General features: G+C 46.9%; 1 protein-coding gene across 1 annotated transcript in view; it reads right to left on the bottom strand.

Moving 5' to 3' along the window:
* Nucleotides 1-463: 463 nt before the first annotated feature.
* Nucleotides 464-19,760, bottom strand: part of galm (galactose mutarotase) — an 83,153-nt gene continuing 63,856 nt past the window's right edge. Inside the window, exons 5-7 of the mRNA XM_085981909.1 lie at nt 14,968-15,109; nt 9,298-9,472; nt 464-8,770 (exon numbers count right to left, since the gene is read on the bottom strand). Coding sequence (XP_085838035.1) covers nt 8,693-8,770; nt 9,298-9,472; nt 14,968-15,109 — 395 coding nt within the window. The 3' untranslated portion in view covers nt 464-8,692. The remainder of the gene's footprint in view (nt 8,771-9,297; nt 9,473-14,967; nt 15,110-19,760) is intronic.

Genomic DNA, 19,760 nt, shown 5'->3' with positions numbered 1-19,760 from the left:
GGACGAGCATCAATGTCATAACACCATCACCTCCAAGTCACACACCATCCTGACTTGGACATTCATCATCATACATTCATAGTCACTAGATTGATATCCTGGAAAATGAACCTTTTTTAGTATGTATGGACAGCAATGCAAGAAATAGGGGCAGCCCAATATAAGGAATGGGTGAAGCTCAGCTCACCAAAATGGCAGGGCAGTTGCAATAGCTGAGTGTCGCAGGAGACAGGGAGGTGAACTGAGTCACAGACTAAGTTCAAACCCAACCTAAACTAATAGGATGAAATTTTCATAGAATCATACAACCACACAGGACAGAAAGAGGCCATTCAGCCCATTGTGCCTGTGCCAGAGCTATCCAATTAGTCCAACGTCCCCTGCTCTTTCCCCATAAGAAACACTGGAGTCTTTGGCTGTACAAAACAAAAATGTAAAGTCACATCACACATGGCAAAAGAACCAGAGGGGAGACGAGAAGATTTATTTTTTATACAGCAAGTTATGATTGGAATCCACTGCCTGAAAGGGTCATGGGAGCAGATTCAAATTTATTTTGAATTAATATTGTCATTTCATTCTTTCCTGAACACGCCGTCACTTATAAATACAGGACAGTGATCAAAGAGGTACGGAAAAATAAAAAACTGTGTCTTGAACAGTATAGATGTGATGTGGAAATACTGTTTAAAAAATCATGGTCACTGGGCATAAATTCAAGCCATTTATCTTTGAAAAAGGAACTATTACAACATTCAAGGCTCCTTATTTCAGAGTTTGCTTTTAATAACTACTAGGAAAACCATCAACAAGCTGCAAGGCCATTGAAATTTTAGATTACCCTTTCATTTGTAAAAGAAAACAGAAGTCACTTTCCAATTTAAAGAAATGTTTTTTTTTTAAAAAGAGAGCCTCGCCAATTTACACAGGCTAAAAATTCATACCAGTTTTACTCATTTGTTTTGTTTCTAGGGCAAGTACGGTGCCTTGAGAAAGCCTACGGCAGGTAAGGTATTAAGTTTGCCACTTGGAAAGCAGCGGGTGAAGCAGAAATAGCAGATGTAAGTAACACTTGTGGCGATTGCTACTGACTTCCTGCGATAATTCATTAAAAAATAAAATCCATCCTTTTCTTTGAGAGTTCTGTCATTTTGTAACTCTCAAAGACAAAGACTGTGGTGATGCAATTGGCTAAAGGTCTAGCCATCCTTCTCACCAGAAATGTCTTTGGCCTTCCCTTTGATTTTGAGAATGTATGTTTACTACAAATAGTTGAGTCAGCTATATCTATCAATATTTTTAGCGTAATCAACTGCATTTGGAGGACTTTTTTGTGCCACACAGGCCTTGAGCACAAAATCTAGGCTGACGCTATGGTGCAGTACTGAGGGAGTGCTGCACTATCGGAGGTGCCATCTTTAGGATGAGACATTAAACCAAGGCCCTCTCAGTTGGGCATAAAAGATCCCGTGGCATGATTTCGAAGAGCAAGGGAGTTCTCCCTGGTGTCCTGATAAATATTTATTCCTCAATCAACATCATTTAAACAGACTATCTGGTCCTTGCTGTGTGCAAATTGGCTGCCATGTTTTCTACATTACAACAGTGATTACATTTCAAAAGTACTTAATTGGCTGTGCAGTGCTTTGGGTCACCTAGAGGTCATGAATGGCATGATATAAATGCAAGTTCTCTCGATTCAGAAACCGTTCCTTTAGATTGGAAAATTGCACGTCACTCCCCTTTTTAAGGAAGGTGAGAGGGAAACCAGGGAAGTATAGATTAGTTAGCCCAATGTCTGCTGTCGGGAAATTACTAGATTTTATAAGGATAGGGTGACTGAACACCTTGAAAATTTTCAGCTGATCAGAGAGCCAGCATGGATTTGCAAAGGTAGGTCATGCCTGACGAAACTGATTGAATTTTTTGAAGTGGTGACTAAAGTAGTGCACAGGGGAATGTCTTTGGATGTTATTTATATGGACTTCCAGAAGGTATTTTGTTGTGTATTTTGAATGTGTATTAGAATTGTCCCACATGGGATACCGTAGTGGTGATTTGCAATGCACTATGGGAAATGTAGTGCATTGAGTGAAGAAGCACATTGTAAATAAAATGGCCGTTAAGAAGGACTCCGAGGTGGAGAGTTTAGTTAATTGTTATATAGGTAAGGGTATAAAACCCCTCGAGACACAACAAAACTGGTGACGAGGACGACGGACTTGCGCATCACTTTGCACTGGAATCGGCGATGTTTAAAGTAAGAAGTTCCTGTCTTTTCTTAATGGCGCGGCCGCAGTTTAGTGCTGATGCAATCGCCTCGTAAAGGTGGCGGTTCGTGTGTTACACAAATAAGAAGGGGGAGAATAACGATACAGTGAAACGAAGTGGAAGAAAAGGACTGTAAAAATAAAGAGGAAAAGGACTGTAAAGATAAAAAAAAAGATAACAAAATGGCTATGCTAACCGGAGCGTTTGGACCATTTGATGAAACGGCGGAGCAATGGAGTGCTTATACAGAGCGTTTCGGATTTTTCGTGACTGCAAATGGCATTAAAGATGACGTGAAAGTGGCGACGTTCCTCAGTGTGATCGGAGCAAAAACATTTGGCTTGTTACGGAGTTTGATGCACCCGGATAAGCCCGGCGCTAAGACATATGATCAGATTGTGGAAGTTTTGGAAACACATTTCGCACCCAAGCCGCTGCTGATTGCCGAGAGGTTCAGGTTTCACAAACGAAACCAAGGGGAGGGTGAGTCCATAGCCGAATATGTTGCTGTGCTAAAGAAGCTAACTGAGCATTGTGAGTTTGGTGAAACTCTAAATGACACTGTCCGTGATAGGTTTGTGTGTGGATTAAGATGTGAAGCAACACAGAAGCGCTTGCTCACGACTGACAAACTGACACTTAAATCAACAGTGGAGCTCACTGTGTCTATGGAGTTAGCAGCTAAAGATGCACAGCTGTTGGGGGCTGCAACAAGAGTGCACAGGGTAGCAGCTACACCAGATAAGCATGCAAGGGGCACCAGAGAGTGTTACAGATGTGGAAGGTCAGGTCATCGGCCATCTGACTGCTGGTGTAAAGACCGGACCTGTCGGAAATGTGAAAAGGACACATTGAACGTGTGTGTAAAGAGCAAAGCAAACAATCCTACACAGAGACACACAAAAACAAACAAGGAAACACATCCAACTGGCGTTCTAAAAAGAAAAACCTACACACGGTGAAAGAAGAACAGGAAGACAGTGACACAGACTCTGATGGGGAGCTGAATCTCCATGTGTTAACGGTGAATGGAGGCTCATCAGGCTATGGAGTCACTCCGCTACTAGAGGGAATACCGGTCAAAATGGAGCTGGATACAGGGGCCGCTGTCTCCTTGATTTCAGAGAAGCTACTCAAAGAAAAACTGAACCACCTATCACTGACGCCGGCCAAGCTCATCTTAAAGACCTACACTGGGGAAACAGTCCCAATGCTGGGTAAGACGGAGGTCAAGGTGGAGCTTAAATGGACAAACCGTGATGCTGCCAGTTTACGTGGTCAAGGGTGACTATCCATCCCTGATGGGCAGGCCATGGTTGGAGAAAATTCATCTGGATTGGAAAAAAGTGAATGCGGTGTCAGTCGAAGAGGCGGGGCTAGCGGCAGTGTTGACAAAGCATGCGGCTGTCTTTGACGGAGAATTGGGGAGTATGAAGGGGATTACGGTCAAACTCAAGGTGAAGCCTGACAGCCAGCCACGATTCCTGAAAGTCAGGAATGTTCCCTAAACCCTCAGACCAAAGGTGGAGGCTGACCTGGAGCATCTGGTCAAGATAGGGGTCCTGGTGCCGGTTTCGCACAGTGAGTGGGCCACGCCTGTGGTACCAGTGATGAAGAGTGACGGCGCGGTTCGCTTATGTGGAGATTTCAAAGTAACAGTGAATCCTGTGCTCTCAGCTGAACAGTACCCCCTCCCCATCATTGAAGATCTTTTCGCGGGTCTAGCAGGCGGTCAGAAGTTTAGCAAGATTGATCTATGCCAAGTCTACTTGCAGATGCATGTAGAAGAGGACTCACAGAAGTACCTCACCATCACCACCCACAAGGGCCTCTACAGGTACTGCCGCCTACCCTTTGGTATAACGTCAGCACCAGCATTGTTTCAGCGGGCTATGGACCAGATCTTAAGCGGCATTCCAGGGGTACAATGTTATCTCGACGATATCCTTGTCACAGGAAAGGACGACAACGAGCATCTGCAGAACCTGACGAAGACACTGGGAAGACTTGAAGAATATGGCTTACGCGTTCGCAAGGACAAATGCAAATTTTTCAAGCCATCAGTGGAGTACCTAGGCCATGTCATCGACGCGGACGGCCTACACACAGCACCGTCGAAAGTGAAAGTCATTGCCGGCGCTCCTGCACCTACAAATGTCGGCCAGCTGCGGTCATTCTTAGGTCTCCTGAACTATTACGGAAAGTTTATTCCACAGCTGGCATCACTGTTAAAGCCATTACATGAGTTGCTGTGTCAGGGCAAGGCCTGGGCGTGGACGAAGGCGTGCGAAGCTGCATTCAAGAAAGCCAAAGCAGCTTTGACTGACCCGAGGGTTGACGCACTTTGACCCGTCGTTGCAGATTCAGCTGGCCTGTGACGCGTCGCCTTATGGCGTCGGCGTGGTCGTGTCCCACATCTTTCCCTCAGGCGAAGAGAAACCGATTGCATTCGCGCCAAGGTCCCTGAGCAAGGCGGAGGTGAAATACCCGCAGATCGAAAAAGAGGCTTTGGGCATCATCTTTGGAATCAAAAGTTCCATCACTACTTGTTCGGAAGGAAATTCACCTTGTTGACGGATCGTCCTCTGACATCGATCTTTGGTCCACACACAGGAATACCCTCCCTGGCAGCGTGCAGGATGCAGCGCTGGGCGCTGATGTTAAGCGCTCACAATTACAACATCAAATACTGGAGGTCAGCAGCACATGGCAATGCGGACGGATTGTCAAGACTTCTGCTGCCTGTGCCCTCTGAAGGCTGTGAGCAGAAGATTTTCTACTTTGACATGGTGAGCAATGCCCCTGTCACGGCCCGGCAGGTCAAGAAAGAGACCAGAGTGGACCCTACGCTATCCAAGGTGCTGGATCGGGTGATGCTAGGAGACGGATCATGGGTGTCAGACGCACCACCTGAGCTCCTACCTTACCTGTCAAGAGGGAAGGAGTTGTCTGTCACGTCAGGATGCCTCCTTTGGGGCATGCCTCCTTTGGGGCATGCGAGTGATCATACCACCAAAGCTGCGGAAACATGTCCTCAACGAGCTGCACTCAGGACATTGTGGTATTGTCCGGATGAAGGAGCTGGCACAAAACTACTTCTGGTGGCCCGGTCTGGATCATGAAATTGAAGTTGAAGCGAAATCATGCCCATCATGCGAGACAACCAGGGATACGCCAAGAGCAGCGCCACTGCATCCATGGAATGGCCGGCGACACCGTGGCAACGGATCCATCTGGACTTCGCGGGACCAGTGGAAGGAGCGATGTACCTGGTCGCGGTGGACTCCCATTCCAAATGGCCGGAGGTTGCAGTAATGTCCACTACCACTACGGAGAAAACCATCAAGACCCTGAGAGAGGTGTTCGGGCGATTTGGTCTGCCGGAGCAGATCGTAACCGACAATGGAACACAGTTCACATCCCAGGAGATGGAGGCGTTTCTCAAGAGCAATGGAATCCAGCACATGTTCTCCGCGCCTTATCATCCATCCACGAATGGATTGGCGGAGAGATCTGTCAGAACACTGAAACGCGCGTTGAAAGCTGCAAGAAGTGATGCTCCTCTAAAGCAGCGCCTGAATGCTTTCTTGCTGAAATACCGAAACACGCCTCATGCTACAACTGGAGCATCTCCTGCTTACCTACTCATGGGAAGGCAGCTACGGACACGCCTTGACCTGCTGAGGCCAACGTCCACAGAAGCAGTGGTGCACGCCAATCAGCAGGATCAAGTCAGCAGACGAGCTCAGAGGTCCAAAGAACGACACTTTGTGGTGGGGGGCAAAGTCCTCGCGCGTAACTACCCACCCCGGAGCGGTGGGTCCCGGCTACGGTCATTCAAAAGACGGGTCCCGTTTCATACCGAGTCCGCACCGGAGACGACCGAACATGGAGACGGCATGTAGACCAGTTACTGCCAAGACAGTCGCCACAGGTAACCCAAGAAACAGAGGATCAAGGACCTGCTGGGGGCTCCAGCAGGGACTGGTCGTCCGACCCTGAGACGGTGGCACCATCCACTCTTGTGCCATCGAGGAAGCCACGCCTGCAGGGTCACGGGAGAGCCAGCCAGAGCCTGCTCCTGAGACTAGGCGTTACCTCCAAAGAGAAAGGCAGCCTCCAGAGCGCCTTAGTTACAGTTAGTGCTAACCTGTGTGCATGGGGCAGAATAATCCCCAGGGTTAGCGGAATGTAGAAGCAGTCTACCCTCTCTTCCAAAGTTATAGTCATTTTCAGTTATTCTGTTTTGTGGACATTCTATTTTAAGGGGGAGGAAATATGTTGTGTATTTTGAATGTGTATTAGAATTGTCCCACATGGGATACCGTAGTGGTGATTTGCAATGCACTATGGGAAATGTAGTGCATTGAGTGAAGAAGCACATTGTAAATAAAACGGCTGTTAACTAAACTCTCCACCCCGAAGTCCTTCTTAATTGTTATATAGGTAAGGGTATAAAACCCCTTGAGACACAACACATTTGATAAAGTCCCTCATAAGAGACTGTTAACTAAGGTTGAAGCCCATGGAATTGAAGGCAAATTATTGACCTGGTTAACAAATTGGTTGAGCGGCAGGAGACAGAGAGTAGGGATAATTGGCAGGTACTCTTATTGGCAGGATGTGACTAGTGGTGTCCCGCCAGGATCTGTGTTGGGGCCTCATATTCACCATATTTATTAACGACTTACATGATGGGATAGAAAGCCACATAACCAAATTTGCCGATGACACAAAGATAGGCGGCATTGCAGGAAGCATAAAATTACAAAGAGATATTGATAAATGAAGCGGATGGGCAAAACTGTGGCAAATGGATTGCAATGTAGGAGAGATCATACAAACTAGGGTTGCATTCCCTGGAATTTAGAAGTTTAAGAGGTGATTTAATCGTAGTTTTCGAGGTGATTTGATTGTAGTTTTCAAGATACAGGTAGACTATCCTTTATCCGAAAACCTCGGGACCAGCCGAGTTTCGGATAAAGGAGAATTTCGGATTTCGGAAGGTGGGTCGGCGGGGGTCCGCGGGGGGTCGGCGGGGGGTCGTGCGCACGACTTACGCTGACGCTCAGCGTAAGTCAGTCGGGGTCGGCGGGGGTCGGGGCCGGCGGGGTCCGCGGGGGGGTCGGCGGTTGTCGGGGCCGGCGGGGTCCGCGGGGGGGTCGGCGGTTGTCGGGGCCGGTGGGGTCCGCGGGGGGGTCGGCGGTTGTCGGGGCTGGCGGGGTCGGCGGTTGTCGGGGCCCGCGGGGGGGTCGGCGGTTGTCGGGGCCCGCGGGGGGGTCGGCGGTTGTCGGGGCCCGCGGGGGGGTCGGCGGTTGTCGGGGCCCGCGGGGGGGTCGGCGGTTGTCGGGGCCCGCGGGGGGGGTCGGCGGTTGTCGGGGCCCGCGGGGGGGTCGGCGGTTGTCGGGGCTGGCGGGGTCGGCGGTTGTCGGGGCCGGCGGGGTCCGCGGGGGGGTCGGCGGTTGTCGGGGTCGGCGGGGGGGTCGTGCGCACGACTTACCCTTTATCCGAACTTCCGAAACCGGAACCCTCTAAAAACCGAAGGTTTTTTCGTTCGTACGCACGACTTACGCTGAACGAAAAAAACTTCGGTTTTTAGAGGGTTTCGGTTTTCGGAAGTCCGGATAAAGGGTAGTCTACCTGTAGTAAGGGGAGCAGATAGGGTAGTGAGAAACTATTTCCGCTGGTTGGTGAGTCTAGGACTAGGGGGCATAGTGTAAAAATTGGAGCCAGACCTTTCAGGAGTGAAATTAGCAAACACTTCTACACACAAAGGGTGATAGACATTTGGAACTCTCTTCTGCAAATGACAATTGATGTTAGATCAATTGTTATTTTAAATCTGAGATTGATAGATTTTTGTTAACCAAAGATATTAAGGGATATGGGGCAAAGGCAGGTATATGGAGTTAGGTCGCAGATCAGCCATGATCTCACTGAATGGCGGAACAGGCTCGAGGGGCTAAATGGCCTACTCCTTTCCTATGTTCCTAAGTCTTTCTTTTTGTAGCCATTATGCCAAACACTAGCCCAACTGCATAGCTAACATCAAACATCCAGTCTTCTAATCTGTTCCCACCTTCCCAAATAAACTGACTCGGAACAGCTATGAAACCTAGTGGCAACTTTGGTGTTGGGGAAATACGCTAAATTAAGATAGAAGCTGGGCCTCACCCTAGGTGTGCACTGCTCAGCTCACCAGGTGTCTTTGCATGAACATTCCCTCTGTGGACACATCGGGTAAATACATGATTTAACTTTCCTCAGTATTTGTTAAAAAGAGTGTTAAATTCTTTCCTTACCATCCCCCCATATCAAAGTGTGATTTTATTTTTTTGTTCTAGCTTAACTAATGTAATTTAAGAATAAGTGTTTTGATTAAAATATGGCAACTGCAACATAGCTGCTCAAATTATTGCTCTCAAAGTACAGAGAACTCAAACCATGTCGTGTGGTTATATTCTTCACCAGGTCTCAGCAATGCATCTGGGAAATTCGCCTGTAACATAAAACATTTGAAAGCATCAAACTAAAATCTAATTCTCAGAAATAGTAAACATTGTGCGCAGAAAACAATGTGCGGACTATTCCAATGCTGTCCTGGCTGGCCTCCCACCTACCCCCTCCATAAATTTGAGCTCATCAAAAATTCTGCGGCCCGTATCAGATTTTGACCGATAATGCTCCTGTGAAGCGCCTTGGGACATTTTACTACGTTAAAGATGCTATCATTGCAAGTTGTGTAACAAGTTGCAACTGGTCCTAATTTACCAAACCATCGGTTTTTCTTTCTTCACTTTAGCAGCAGTGAAGCTGCAGAAAAGCATTGTGGTGACAGGTTTTTTTGCAAATTAGAGATAATGGCTTAGGGCAATGAAGTGGTTTCATGGTCCAGATGGAAACCTAGGGCACATTACTAAAAACTTTGTTCAGGAAGAATTCTTAGAATACATCCCAATTAATACACACACACACAAAAAATATTAAAAGGTTTCTTTTCCCCACCGCACTCCCCCTCTAATTAACCTTGTTGACAGCATCAGGCCAATTTTGGGTTTCCAGACAAAAACCCGAGTGCTTAGGGTATACGGCCCCTCCTTTGCCCTTCAGGCTCCCATCAAGAAAATTGGCAGTGTAGAACTGAACTCCCGGCTGTGTAGTCTCGACCTGCAGTAGTCGACCACTTGGGCGATGGTAAACCCTGTAAACAAGAACAACATGTTTTCGCTGGCTATTTGTTTTTGAGAGTATTTAAGATTTATTCCCCAAACTTTCTCCCTAGTCTACATTCCACTCGTGGTTCAAGTGAGTTTCTTGTGACCAGGTTGCTCTAACCGGGCCATCAGCAACTGAGACCTGGACACAGCACATGGACGGTACCTGTTCTCTGTTCAGTATCCCTCTCATGGTGAATTTGGCAAATCACCAGCATGAGAATTGAACCAGCATTCCGCTATTCAGCTGCATGCCACATCAATGCCACCGTGCAGCTCTGCTTTTAGAATTCTATTACACAGCTTATCCGCACCAACCTATCTTGTTTCGCTAATACATTGAGTTCAAGTCCTCCTCCAGAGACTTGAGTGCAAAATTTAGGCTGGCACTTCAGTGCAGTACTGAGGGAGTGCTGCACTGTCGGAGTTGCCGTTTTTCAGATCGAACGTTAAACCGAGGCCCTGCCTGCCCCCTCAGGTGGACAACAACTTGCATTAATACAGCACCTTTAACATAGTAGAACGTCCCAAGACGTTTCACAGAAGCATAAATCAGACAAAATTTGACAGAGCCAAAGGAGACATTAGGACAAGTGAATAAAAGCTTGGTCAAAGAGGTAGGTTTTAAGGACGGTCTTAAAGGAGGAGCGAGAACGGACAGGCGTAGAGGTTTAGGGAGGAAATTCCAGAGCTTAGGGCCTAGACAACTGAAGGCACAGCCACCAATGGTGGGGTGAAGGAAGTGGGGGAATATACAAGAGGCCAGAATTGCAGGAATGCAGAGTTCTCAGAGGGTTGTAGGGCTGGAGCAGGTTACAGAGATAGGGAGGGACGAGGCCAGGAGGGGATTTGAATACGAGGATGAGAATTTTAAAATGGAAGTGCTGGTGTCCGGTAGTCAGTGTAGGTCAGTGAGCCCAGGGGCGTTGGGTGAATGGGACTTGGTGCGAATTAGGATACGGGCAGCAGAGTTTTGGATGAGCTTAAGTTTCTGGAGGGTGGAAAATGGGAGACCGGTCAGGAGAGCATTGAGGTAACAAAAGAATGGATAAGGGTTTTAGCAGCAGATGGGCTGAGGCAGTGGCAGAGATGGGCGATATTACAGAAGAGGAAGTAGGCATTCTTGGTGATGGAGAGGATGTGGGGTCAGAAGTTCCGCTCAGGATCAAATACGTCGCCACGGCTGCGAACAGTCTGGTTCAGCCTGAGACAGTGACCAGGGAGGAGGATGGAATCGGTGGCTAGGGAATGGAGTTTGTGCTGTGGGCTGAAGACAATGGCTTTTTACTTTCCAATGTTTAAGTGGAGGAAAATTTCAGCTCATCCAATACTAGATGTCAGACTAGTAGTGTGACAAATCAGAGGCAGTGAAGGGGTCAAGAGAGGTGATGATGAGGTAAAGCAGTGGGTACGGTAGCATAGTGGCTATGTTATTGCACTAGTAATCCAGAGACCTGGACTAATGATCCAGAGACATGAGTTCAAATCCCACCATGGCAGATGGGGAATTTAAATTCAATTAATTTAAATCTAAAATAAAAAGCTAGTGAAACTACCGGATTGTTGTAAAACCCATCTGGTTCACTAATGTTCTTTCGGGAAGGAAATCTGCCATCCTTACGCGGTCTGGTCTATATGTGATTCCAGACCTACAGCAATGTAGTTGACTCTTAACTGCCCCTCAGTTGCAAACCACTCAGTTGTATTCAAGAAGGCGGCTCACCACCTTCTCGAGGGCAATTATGGATGGGCAATAAATGCTGGCCTTGCCTATGATGTCCACATCCAATTAATAAAAAAAGCTTACATGTGGAACCTGATGTTATGTTTGCAAATGATGACGGCAAGGGGCAGCATGTAGATGGGAAATAAGAGATGATAGATCCTTGGGGTACTCTAGAGGTAACGGTGTGGGGTCAGGAAGAGAAACCATTGCATGAGATCCTCTGGCTACGACTGGATAGGTAAGGGTGGAATCAGGCATGGGTAGTCCCTCAGCTGGACAACAGAGGAGAGGTTTTGGAAGAGGATGGTGTGGTCAACCGGGTCAAAAGTTAAAGATGAGAAGGAATAGTGCTTCACGGTCATAGGTTGTCATTTATGATTTTGATTAGGGCCGTTTGCTGTGGCAGGGCGGAAACCCGATTGGAGAGGTTCAAACATGGAGTTGCGGGAAAGATGGGCATGGATTTGGGAGGCGACAACACGTTCGAGAAAAAGGAGGTTGGAAATGGGGCAGTAGTTTGCAAGGCCAAAGGGGATCAAGGGTGATTTTTGAGGAGGGGGGTGATGATGGCAGAGGCATCTGACAGAAGCAGAGGCAGTCAGTGCCCGCTGGAAGGAGCACTTCGAAGATCTCCTTAACCAAGACTCTGTCTTCGCTGCGAGTGTCCTCAACTCCATCCCGTAGCATGCTACCCGCCACCATCTCAGCACAACCCCAGCCTGGCATGAGGTTGAAAAGGCCATCCAACAACTGAAGAACAACAAGGCCTCAGGAGCAGATGGAATCCCCGCCGAGGCACTAAAGCATGGCGGAGAAGCACTACTGGCGCGAATTCATGAACTAATTTCTCTTCTCTGGAAGGAGGAGAGCATGCCAGGGGATCTCAGAGATGCCGTAATTGTGACTATCTTCAAGAAAGGTGACAAGTCCGATTGCGGTAATTACAGAGGAGTTTCCCTGCTGTCTGCCACAGGGAAAGTCATCGCAAGAATCCTCCTCAATCGCCTTCTCCCAGTGGCCGAAGAGCTCCTCTCAGAGTCGCAATGCAGATTCCGCCCACTAAAGGGCACAATGGACATGATCTTCATCGCACGTCAATTACAAGAGACATGCAGGGAACAGCATCAACCGCTGTACATGGCCGCCTTTGATCTCACAAAGGCCTTCGACACGGTCAACCATGAGGGATTATGGAGTGTCCTCCTCAAATTCGGCTGCCCTCAAAAGTTTGTCACCATCCTCTGTCTGCTTCACAATGACATGCAAGCCGTGATCCTGACCAACGGTTCCACACAGACCCAATTCACGTACGAACCAGGGTCAAGCAAGGCTGTGTCATCGCCCCAACGCTCTTCTCGATCTTCCTTGCTGCAATGCTCCATCTCACCCCTCGGTAAGCTCCCCGCTGGAGTGGAGCTAATTTACAGAACAAACGGGAAACTGTTCAACCTCCATCGCCTCCAGTCCAGATCCAAGGTCGTCCCATCCTCTGTCGTCGAATTACAGTATGCAGACGACGTTTGCGTCTGCGCTCACTCGGAGGTAGAACTCCAAACCATCGTCAACACCTTCACCGAAGCGTACGAGAGCATGGGCCTTACACTAAACATTTGTAAGACAAAGGTCCTCTACCAACCTGCCCCCGCCACACAGTACTGCCCCCCCGATTATCAAAATCCACGACAAGGCCTTGGACAACGTGGACCACTTTCCATACCTCGGGAGCCTACTGTCAACAAGGGCAGACGTCGACGACGAAGTCCAACACCGCCTTCAGTGTGCCAGTGCAGCCTTCGGTCACCTGAGGAAGAGAGTGTTTGAAGACCAGGACCTCAAACCCGGCACTAAGCTCATGGTCTACAGAGCAGCAGTGATACCCGCCCTGCTGTATGCCTCAGAGACATGGACCATGTACAGCAGGCACATCAAAGCACTGGAGAGGTACAGGGAACTCTCTTTTAACCAGTACCTAAATATCCGGAAATCTCTCTTAACCAGCAAAATGCAGGAGTAGGTTCAGTTAAGTTTTACTATATATTAGTGGCCGTGTAACCGGGGTTCCTGGATCTGTGGCCGTGTAACCGGGGTTCCTGCACCTGTGGCCGTGCAACAGGGACTCCTGGATCTGTAGCCGTGTAACCGGGACTCATGCACAAGTGCCGTGTAACCGGGGATCCTGCACCTGTGGCCGTGTACGGGGCTCTCGTACCTTGGTAAGTATACCTCTCTGTAATCCGGACTTTTTGATCAACCGGCACCACGGCGGTCCAGTCGGTGCCGGATAAAAAAGTTTCCTGTACCACCAACGCTGCCTCCGCAAGATCCTGCAAATCCATTGGCAGGATAGGCGCACCAACGTCCGTGTTCTTGCTCAGGCCAACATCCCCAGCATCGAAGCTTTGACCACATTCGATCAGCTCTGATGGACGGGCCACATCGTCTGCATGCCCAATACGAGACTCCCAAAACAAGTGCTCTACTCGGAGCTCCGGCACGGCAAGAGAGCCCCAGGTGGGCAGAGGAAATGCTTCAAGGACACCCTAAAAGCCTCCTTGAAAAAGTGTAACATCCCCACCGACACCTGGGAATCCCTGGCCCAAGACCGCACAAAGTGGAGGAGAAGCATCCGGGAAGGCGCCGAACACCTCGAGTCTCTTCACCAGGAGCAAGCGGAAGCCAAGCGCAGGCAGCGCACGTCAACCCAAGCACCCCACCCACCCGCCCCTTCAACCACCATCTGCCCCACCTGTGACAGAGACTGTAGGTCCCGCATTGGACTCATCAGTCACCTGGGAACTCATTTTTAATGTGGAAGCAAGTCATCCTCGGTTCCGAGGGACTGCCTAAGAAGAAGGAGGAGAAGAAGGATGATGGTAGATTTGAACGGGAGGGGAACAGTACCTGAGCAGAGGGAACCGTTAACGACATCAGCTAGCGTGGGGGCCAGGAAGGGAAGCTGGGAGATCAGCAATTCAGTGGGAATGGTGTTGAGAGAGCAGGTGGTGGGTCTTATGGACAAGATGACCTCGGAGAGGACATGAGGGGAGATAGGAGAGAAACTAGGAGAAAGATGTTGGTTTACGGCTAACGTAAAAGATCCTATGACACTATTTTGAATAAGACCAGTGGAGTTCTCGCCCGGTGTCCGAGCCAATATTTATCCCTCAACCAACATCACTAAAACAGATTATCTGTTCACTATCACATTGCTGCTTGTGGGATCTTGCTGTGCACAAATTGACTGCCGCATTTCCTACATTACACTTCAAAAGTACTTCATTGGCTGGAGAGCGCTTTGGGATGTACTGAGGTGGTGAAAGGCACTATATAAAATGTAAGTTATTTCTTTCTCTTTAATTACTGTCCCCAAAACTATTGCAAATGAATCCCAGCAGCCGATTTGGGAAAAAAAAACACTGAACCTACTTTGCCTTGTGAGGAATGACCTAAGTGCAGCAATATCAACACCTGTTTTTTTTAAAAATGATTTGTTGATTCTGCGCTGCTCTTATAATGTGTGCAATCTATCACGGTTAGTGTGAGAAATACATTTTTTTGTCTCTCCCTTCAATCTGTGAATAGCACACATTTTTTAAAAATGCAAATCTAAAAAAATTGAACAAAATTGCAAGTGTTAGCAACAACACAAAAAGTGCTTGATTATGAAAACGCGTTGTGCAAAAACAATCTGGAAATAATTTGGAGCATAACTCCTAAGTTCAAGACAATTGTAATCCATTTTCCCAGGCAGGTTACCTTGCACAAGGAGATCGTTGCTTTGAGAAGCTTAAACAGAAGTTGTGGTCAAAGCCTCTGGCTAACTTATTCTCAATGTGGTTTCCAAGCACTACTGGGTTCCTCAAATCAAAACAAGTGTTCTCCACTGAGGCAATTTCCCCTTTATAAAACAGAAATATGTATTAAAGTGCTGCATCATATAAACAATCTGCTTACCTTGTATAAAAAGAAAGACAGACTTGCATTTATATAGCGCCTTTCATGACCACCGGACATCCCAAAGCACTTTACAGCCAATGAAGTACTTTCTGAAGTGTAGTCACTTGTAATGTAAGAAAAAAGGAATACAAATGTTGATACTCTTCATAACCTTCAGGTGTCAGCCTTGGCTCGGTGGTAGCACTCTCGCCGCTGAATCAGAAGGTTGTGGGTTCAAGTCCCACTCCAGAGACTTGAGCACAACATCTAGGCTGACACACTCTGTGCAGTACTGAGGGAGTGCTGCACTGTTAGAGGTGCCGTCTTTCGGAAGAGACGTTAAACAGAGGTCCCGTCTGCTCTCTCAAGTGGGCGTAAAAGATCCTAAGACACTATTTCGAAGAGGAGCAGGGGGGCTTTCCCCAGTGTCCTGGCCAATATTTATCCCTCAACCAACATCACTAAAACAGTTTATCTGATCTTCGTCACATTGCTGTTTGTGGGAGCTTGCTGTGCGCAGATTGGCTGCCGCGTTTCCTACATTACAACAGTGACTGCACTTCAAAAAAGTACTTCATTGACTTTAAAGAGAATTGGGACACCCGAAGGTCAGGAAAGAGGCTACGTAAATGCAAGTTTTTTTTTAAACCTTCACAGTAGCGTATTATCAATGTGTTGTAATCAGTGTCCTAATATTTACTTCCTTTGAAGGCCAGCTGTATAAATTAAACTCTTCCTCGTGCCCATCATAACTGAGGTTCATTTACTCTGCAACTGTAATGTTGGTGCAAAGTAGTTTGGCTTTACACCAATGTTGGAGTCTAGAGAAACTGGCGTTGTTCTCCTTAGAGCAGAGTGGGTTACGGGGAGATTTATTAAAGGTGTTCAAAATTATAAAGGGTTTTGATAAGAGTAAATAAGGAGAAACTGTTTCCAGTGACAGGAGGGTCAGTAACCAGAGGACACAGATTTAAGATAATTGGCAAAAGAACCAGAAGAGATGAAGAGAATTATTTTTTTTACGCAGCGAGTTGTTATGATCTGGAATGCGCTGCCTGAAAGGGGGGTGGAAGCAGATTCAATAGTAACTTTCAAAAGGGAATTGGATAAATACTTGAAAAGGAAAAAATTGCAGGGCTTTGGGGAAAGAGCAGGGGAGTGGGACTAATCGGATCGCTCTTTCACAGAGCCAGCACGGACACAATGGGCCGAATGGCCTCCTTCTGTGCAGTATGATTCTAAATTGTAGTTTAAATCCCGGGTCGGACTCTTTAAAACTGGGTTCAGGGCTCAAGCTGACTCTGGAACCAAGTGGAGTGAGACGCCATGATGTGTCTTTCCAGAATTTACGGTCTTTATGTCAGCTGCGACTGTATCGAAAATCTGTAAGAGGTAGGTTAATGTTTTTTTGGTTTTGACCTTTTGTCAGAACTGACTACTGAAAAGATAAGACAGCTCCTAAATATCGTTGAACATGCAGAAAACCACAGGATTTGTAATCACAAACAAGGAAGCTGAATAGTCCAGCAACTGCTTATTGGAAAGAAGGAAACTGGTAGGTGATATAAAAATATTGCCTCAGGGAGGCAATCAGAAAGAATGTGAAAATAGGTAAGATGGTTAAAAAGTCCAGAGAGGCTCACACAAAAAAAAGAGCATTCACCAGAAAAAAAGTCCTGCAGATACAGGTGCTCTGAAATGAAGCGTGAATGCTGAATGGGCCCATTCGTTCCCGATAAACAGGCCCACATCCAGGACACAGAATCTCCACCCTTGTCCGAGCTGTCTTCTGATAAAGTCTACCTGGTCTAATTTGGCATATCAGGTGTAATTTGTCCCAGTGTTGGCTCAGTGGGCAGCACTCTCGCCTCTGAGTCAATAGGTTGTGGGTTCAGGTCCCACTCCAGAGACTTGAGCACAACATCTAGACTGACGCTTCAGTGCAGGGAAGTGCTGAGAGAGTGCTGCATTGTCGGAGGTGCCGTCTTTCGGATGAGACATTAAACCGAGGCCCCGTCTTCCCTCTCCGGTGGGCATAAAAGATCCCATAGCACTCTTTCAAAGAAGAGCAGGGGGGCTCTCCCTGGTATCCTGGCCAATATTTATCTCTCAACCAACATCATTGAAACAGATTATCTGGTCATCATCACATTGCTGTTGGTGGGACCTTGCTGTGCGCAAATGGCTGTTGTGTTTCCTACATTACAACAGACTTTACTTCAAAAGTACTTAATTGGCTGTAAAGCTTTGGGACATGATGAAGCCATTAAAGATGCTATATAGATGCAAATCTTTTTTTTAAAAATCCTTCACAGTAGTGTACTATCAATGTCTTATAACCACTGTCCTAATGTTTACCTCCTCTGAAGGCCATCTGTATATCCTTGAATCAACACCAAACAGATTAACTAGTCATTTATCTCATTTTCTGTTTATAGGAGCCTCTTGTTATACAAACTGGTTGGCAGTATTTGCCTATATAACAGTGACTACACTTGAACAGCAACTGACTGGCAGTGAAGCATTTTGGAATATCCAAGAGGATGTGAAAGGTGCTATATAAATGTAAGAAGTTTGTTCTTCACCTCGGAGTCAGAAGGCTGTGGATTCGAGTCCCACTCCAGAGAATTGAGCACAAATCTAGGCTGTCACTCCAGTGCAGTGCTGAGGGAGTTCTGCACTAAGGTGCCGTCTTTCAGATGAGACATTAAACTGAGGCCCCGTCTGCTCTCTCAGTTGACTCATTTCAAAGAGCAGGGGAGCTATCCCCAGAATCCTGGCCAATATTTATCCCTCAATCAGCATCATTATAACAGATTATCTGGTCATTATCACAGTGCTGTTTGTGGGATCTTGCGGTGTGCAAATTGGCTGCTGCGTTTCCTACATTACAACAGTGACTACACTCCAAAAGTACTTCATTGGCTGTAAAGCACTTTGGCAGGGCCCGCACCGGTGGAAGGAAGTGCTTTATTTTGTAGCAGGGATGCTTTCAATAGAAGGTTTTCGTTCCTTCATTTCAAACATTTTTTTTTGTTGCTAACTTTTGGTGATCCTCCCCCACTCTTCCTTAAAGTTGTTGACACCACTCGGCAGGGTATGTCTTCTGCTACTTTGCCCAAGGGGCCATTGTTTCACATGCATGTCTGGACGGTGAATATCCAATGACTGATTAACAAGAGGAAGAAATACATGATGCCCGAACCCATTCTCAACCACATGTCATTTCACACTATTTTGTGCCTCAGCTCCAAGTGTCACATGACATACTGGAAAGCTCCACCAACAGATGTTGCAACATCTCCGATTTCCCCCACAGAATGACTCATTGACCAACACACGCTCTTAGTTTAGCTTTTAGCAATCCACTACAATGGTTTTACGAGTCACTCTACTTAAAAGCAAGGGGATTAAAAAGCAATTATGCCAAGTTTTTAGATCAACTGGCAATGGTGACAAGGTGAATTTACAAGAGTTAAAAGGGAAGTTTTGTTGGAAAGTTGTTACAAGGCAGTGATTGTATGTAACAATAACCAAACATGCTAGAACATAGTACGATCCACAGGATGCACTCCAGCAGCTCACCAAGGCTTATTTGACAGCACTTCCCAAACCCGTGACCTCCACCACCTAGATGGACAAGGGCAGCAGGCGCATGGGAACAACATCACCTCCAAGGTCCCCACCATTCTGACTTGGAAGATATCCCCGTTCCTTCGTCATCGCTGGCTCACCACCACCTTCTCAATGTCAACTAGGCTTGGCCAATAAATGCTGGCCTTGCGAGCGATGCCCATATGCCCAGGATGAATTAAAGAAAATCAATGAATAATTCTGGTTGGTTTTATTGCTTTAATTTGGAATGGTATGCCATTTTGATGAGCAAGAGCCAAATCTCATTATCACTGCTAGTGTGTTAGGATAACATTACAAGCTGCGCAGCGACTTTTTTGTTAAGTTAATAATACAATTTGCACCAGAGTTCAGCCCAGCCTTACAAGGGTGTCAGTGATCCAGGAAATAAAAAAAAATTGAAATAAAAAAATATACACGTCACTAAAACAATTCATAAGATTAAAGGAACACCTTCCCATATAACGTTCCCTTACTGTACTCTGACTTTTTCTTAAATATTTTATTTTGCTTGAAAACGCTCCATCACAGAGCGTCATGTGTCCCAAGCTATGTGCACATAACAGTACATTTCCGATATGGATTATACATGGTTCCATTTGAGAAGTAGTACATGATAGCTGGTGTTATATATACACATGTGTTACAGTGCATTACTGACATGCATTAGAACTATAGAAATTTACAGCACAGGATGCCATTTGGCCCATCATGTCTGTGCCGGCTCTTTGCTAGAGCAATCTAAAACTACTCCCACTGCCCTGTGGTCTCCCCATAGTCCTGTATCTTCCTCTGCTTCGATCCACTTTTCCCTTAAAAGATGCAATGGTCACAGCCTCAACTACTCCCTGTGCTAAAGCATTCGGTGTTCCAATAACCCTCTGCGTAAAGAAATCAATCCTAACCTCTCTCTTCACTCTTTGGGTGATGACCCCTCATCACTGAATCCCAGCCAGAGCAAATAGTTTTTCCCTATGCGT

The sequence above is a fragment of the Somniosus microcephalus genome, chromosome 3 (assembly GCF_052327205.1).
Source record: "Somniosus microcephalus isolate GS21.2 chromosome 3, FLI_Smic_1.0, whole genome shotgun sequence".
Lineage (NCBI taxonomy): Eukaryota > Metazoa > Chordata > Chondrichthyes > Squaliformes > Somniosidae > Somniosus > Somniosus microcephalus.
This window is presented reverse-complemented; position numbering and strand designations above follow the sequence as displayed.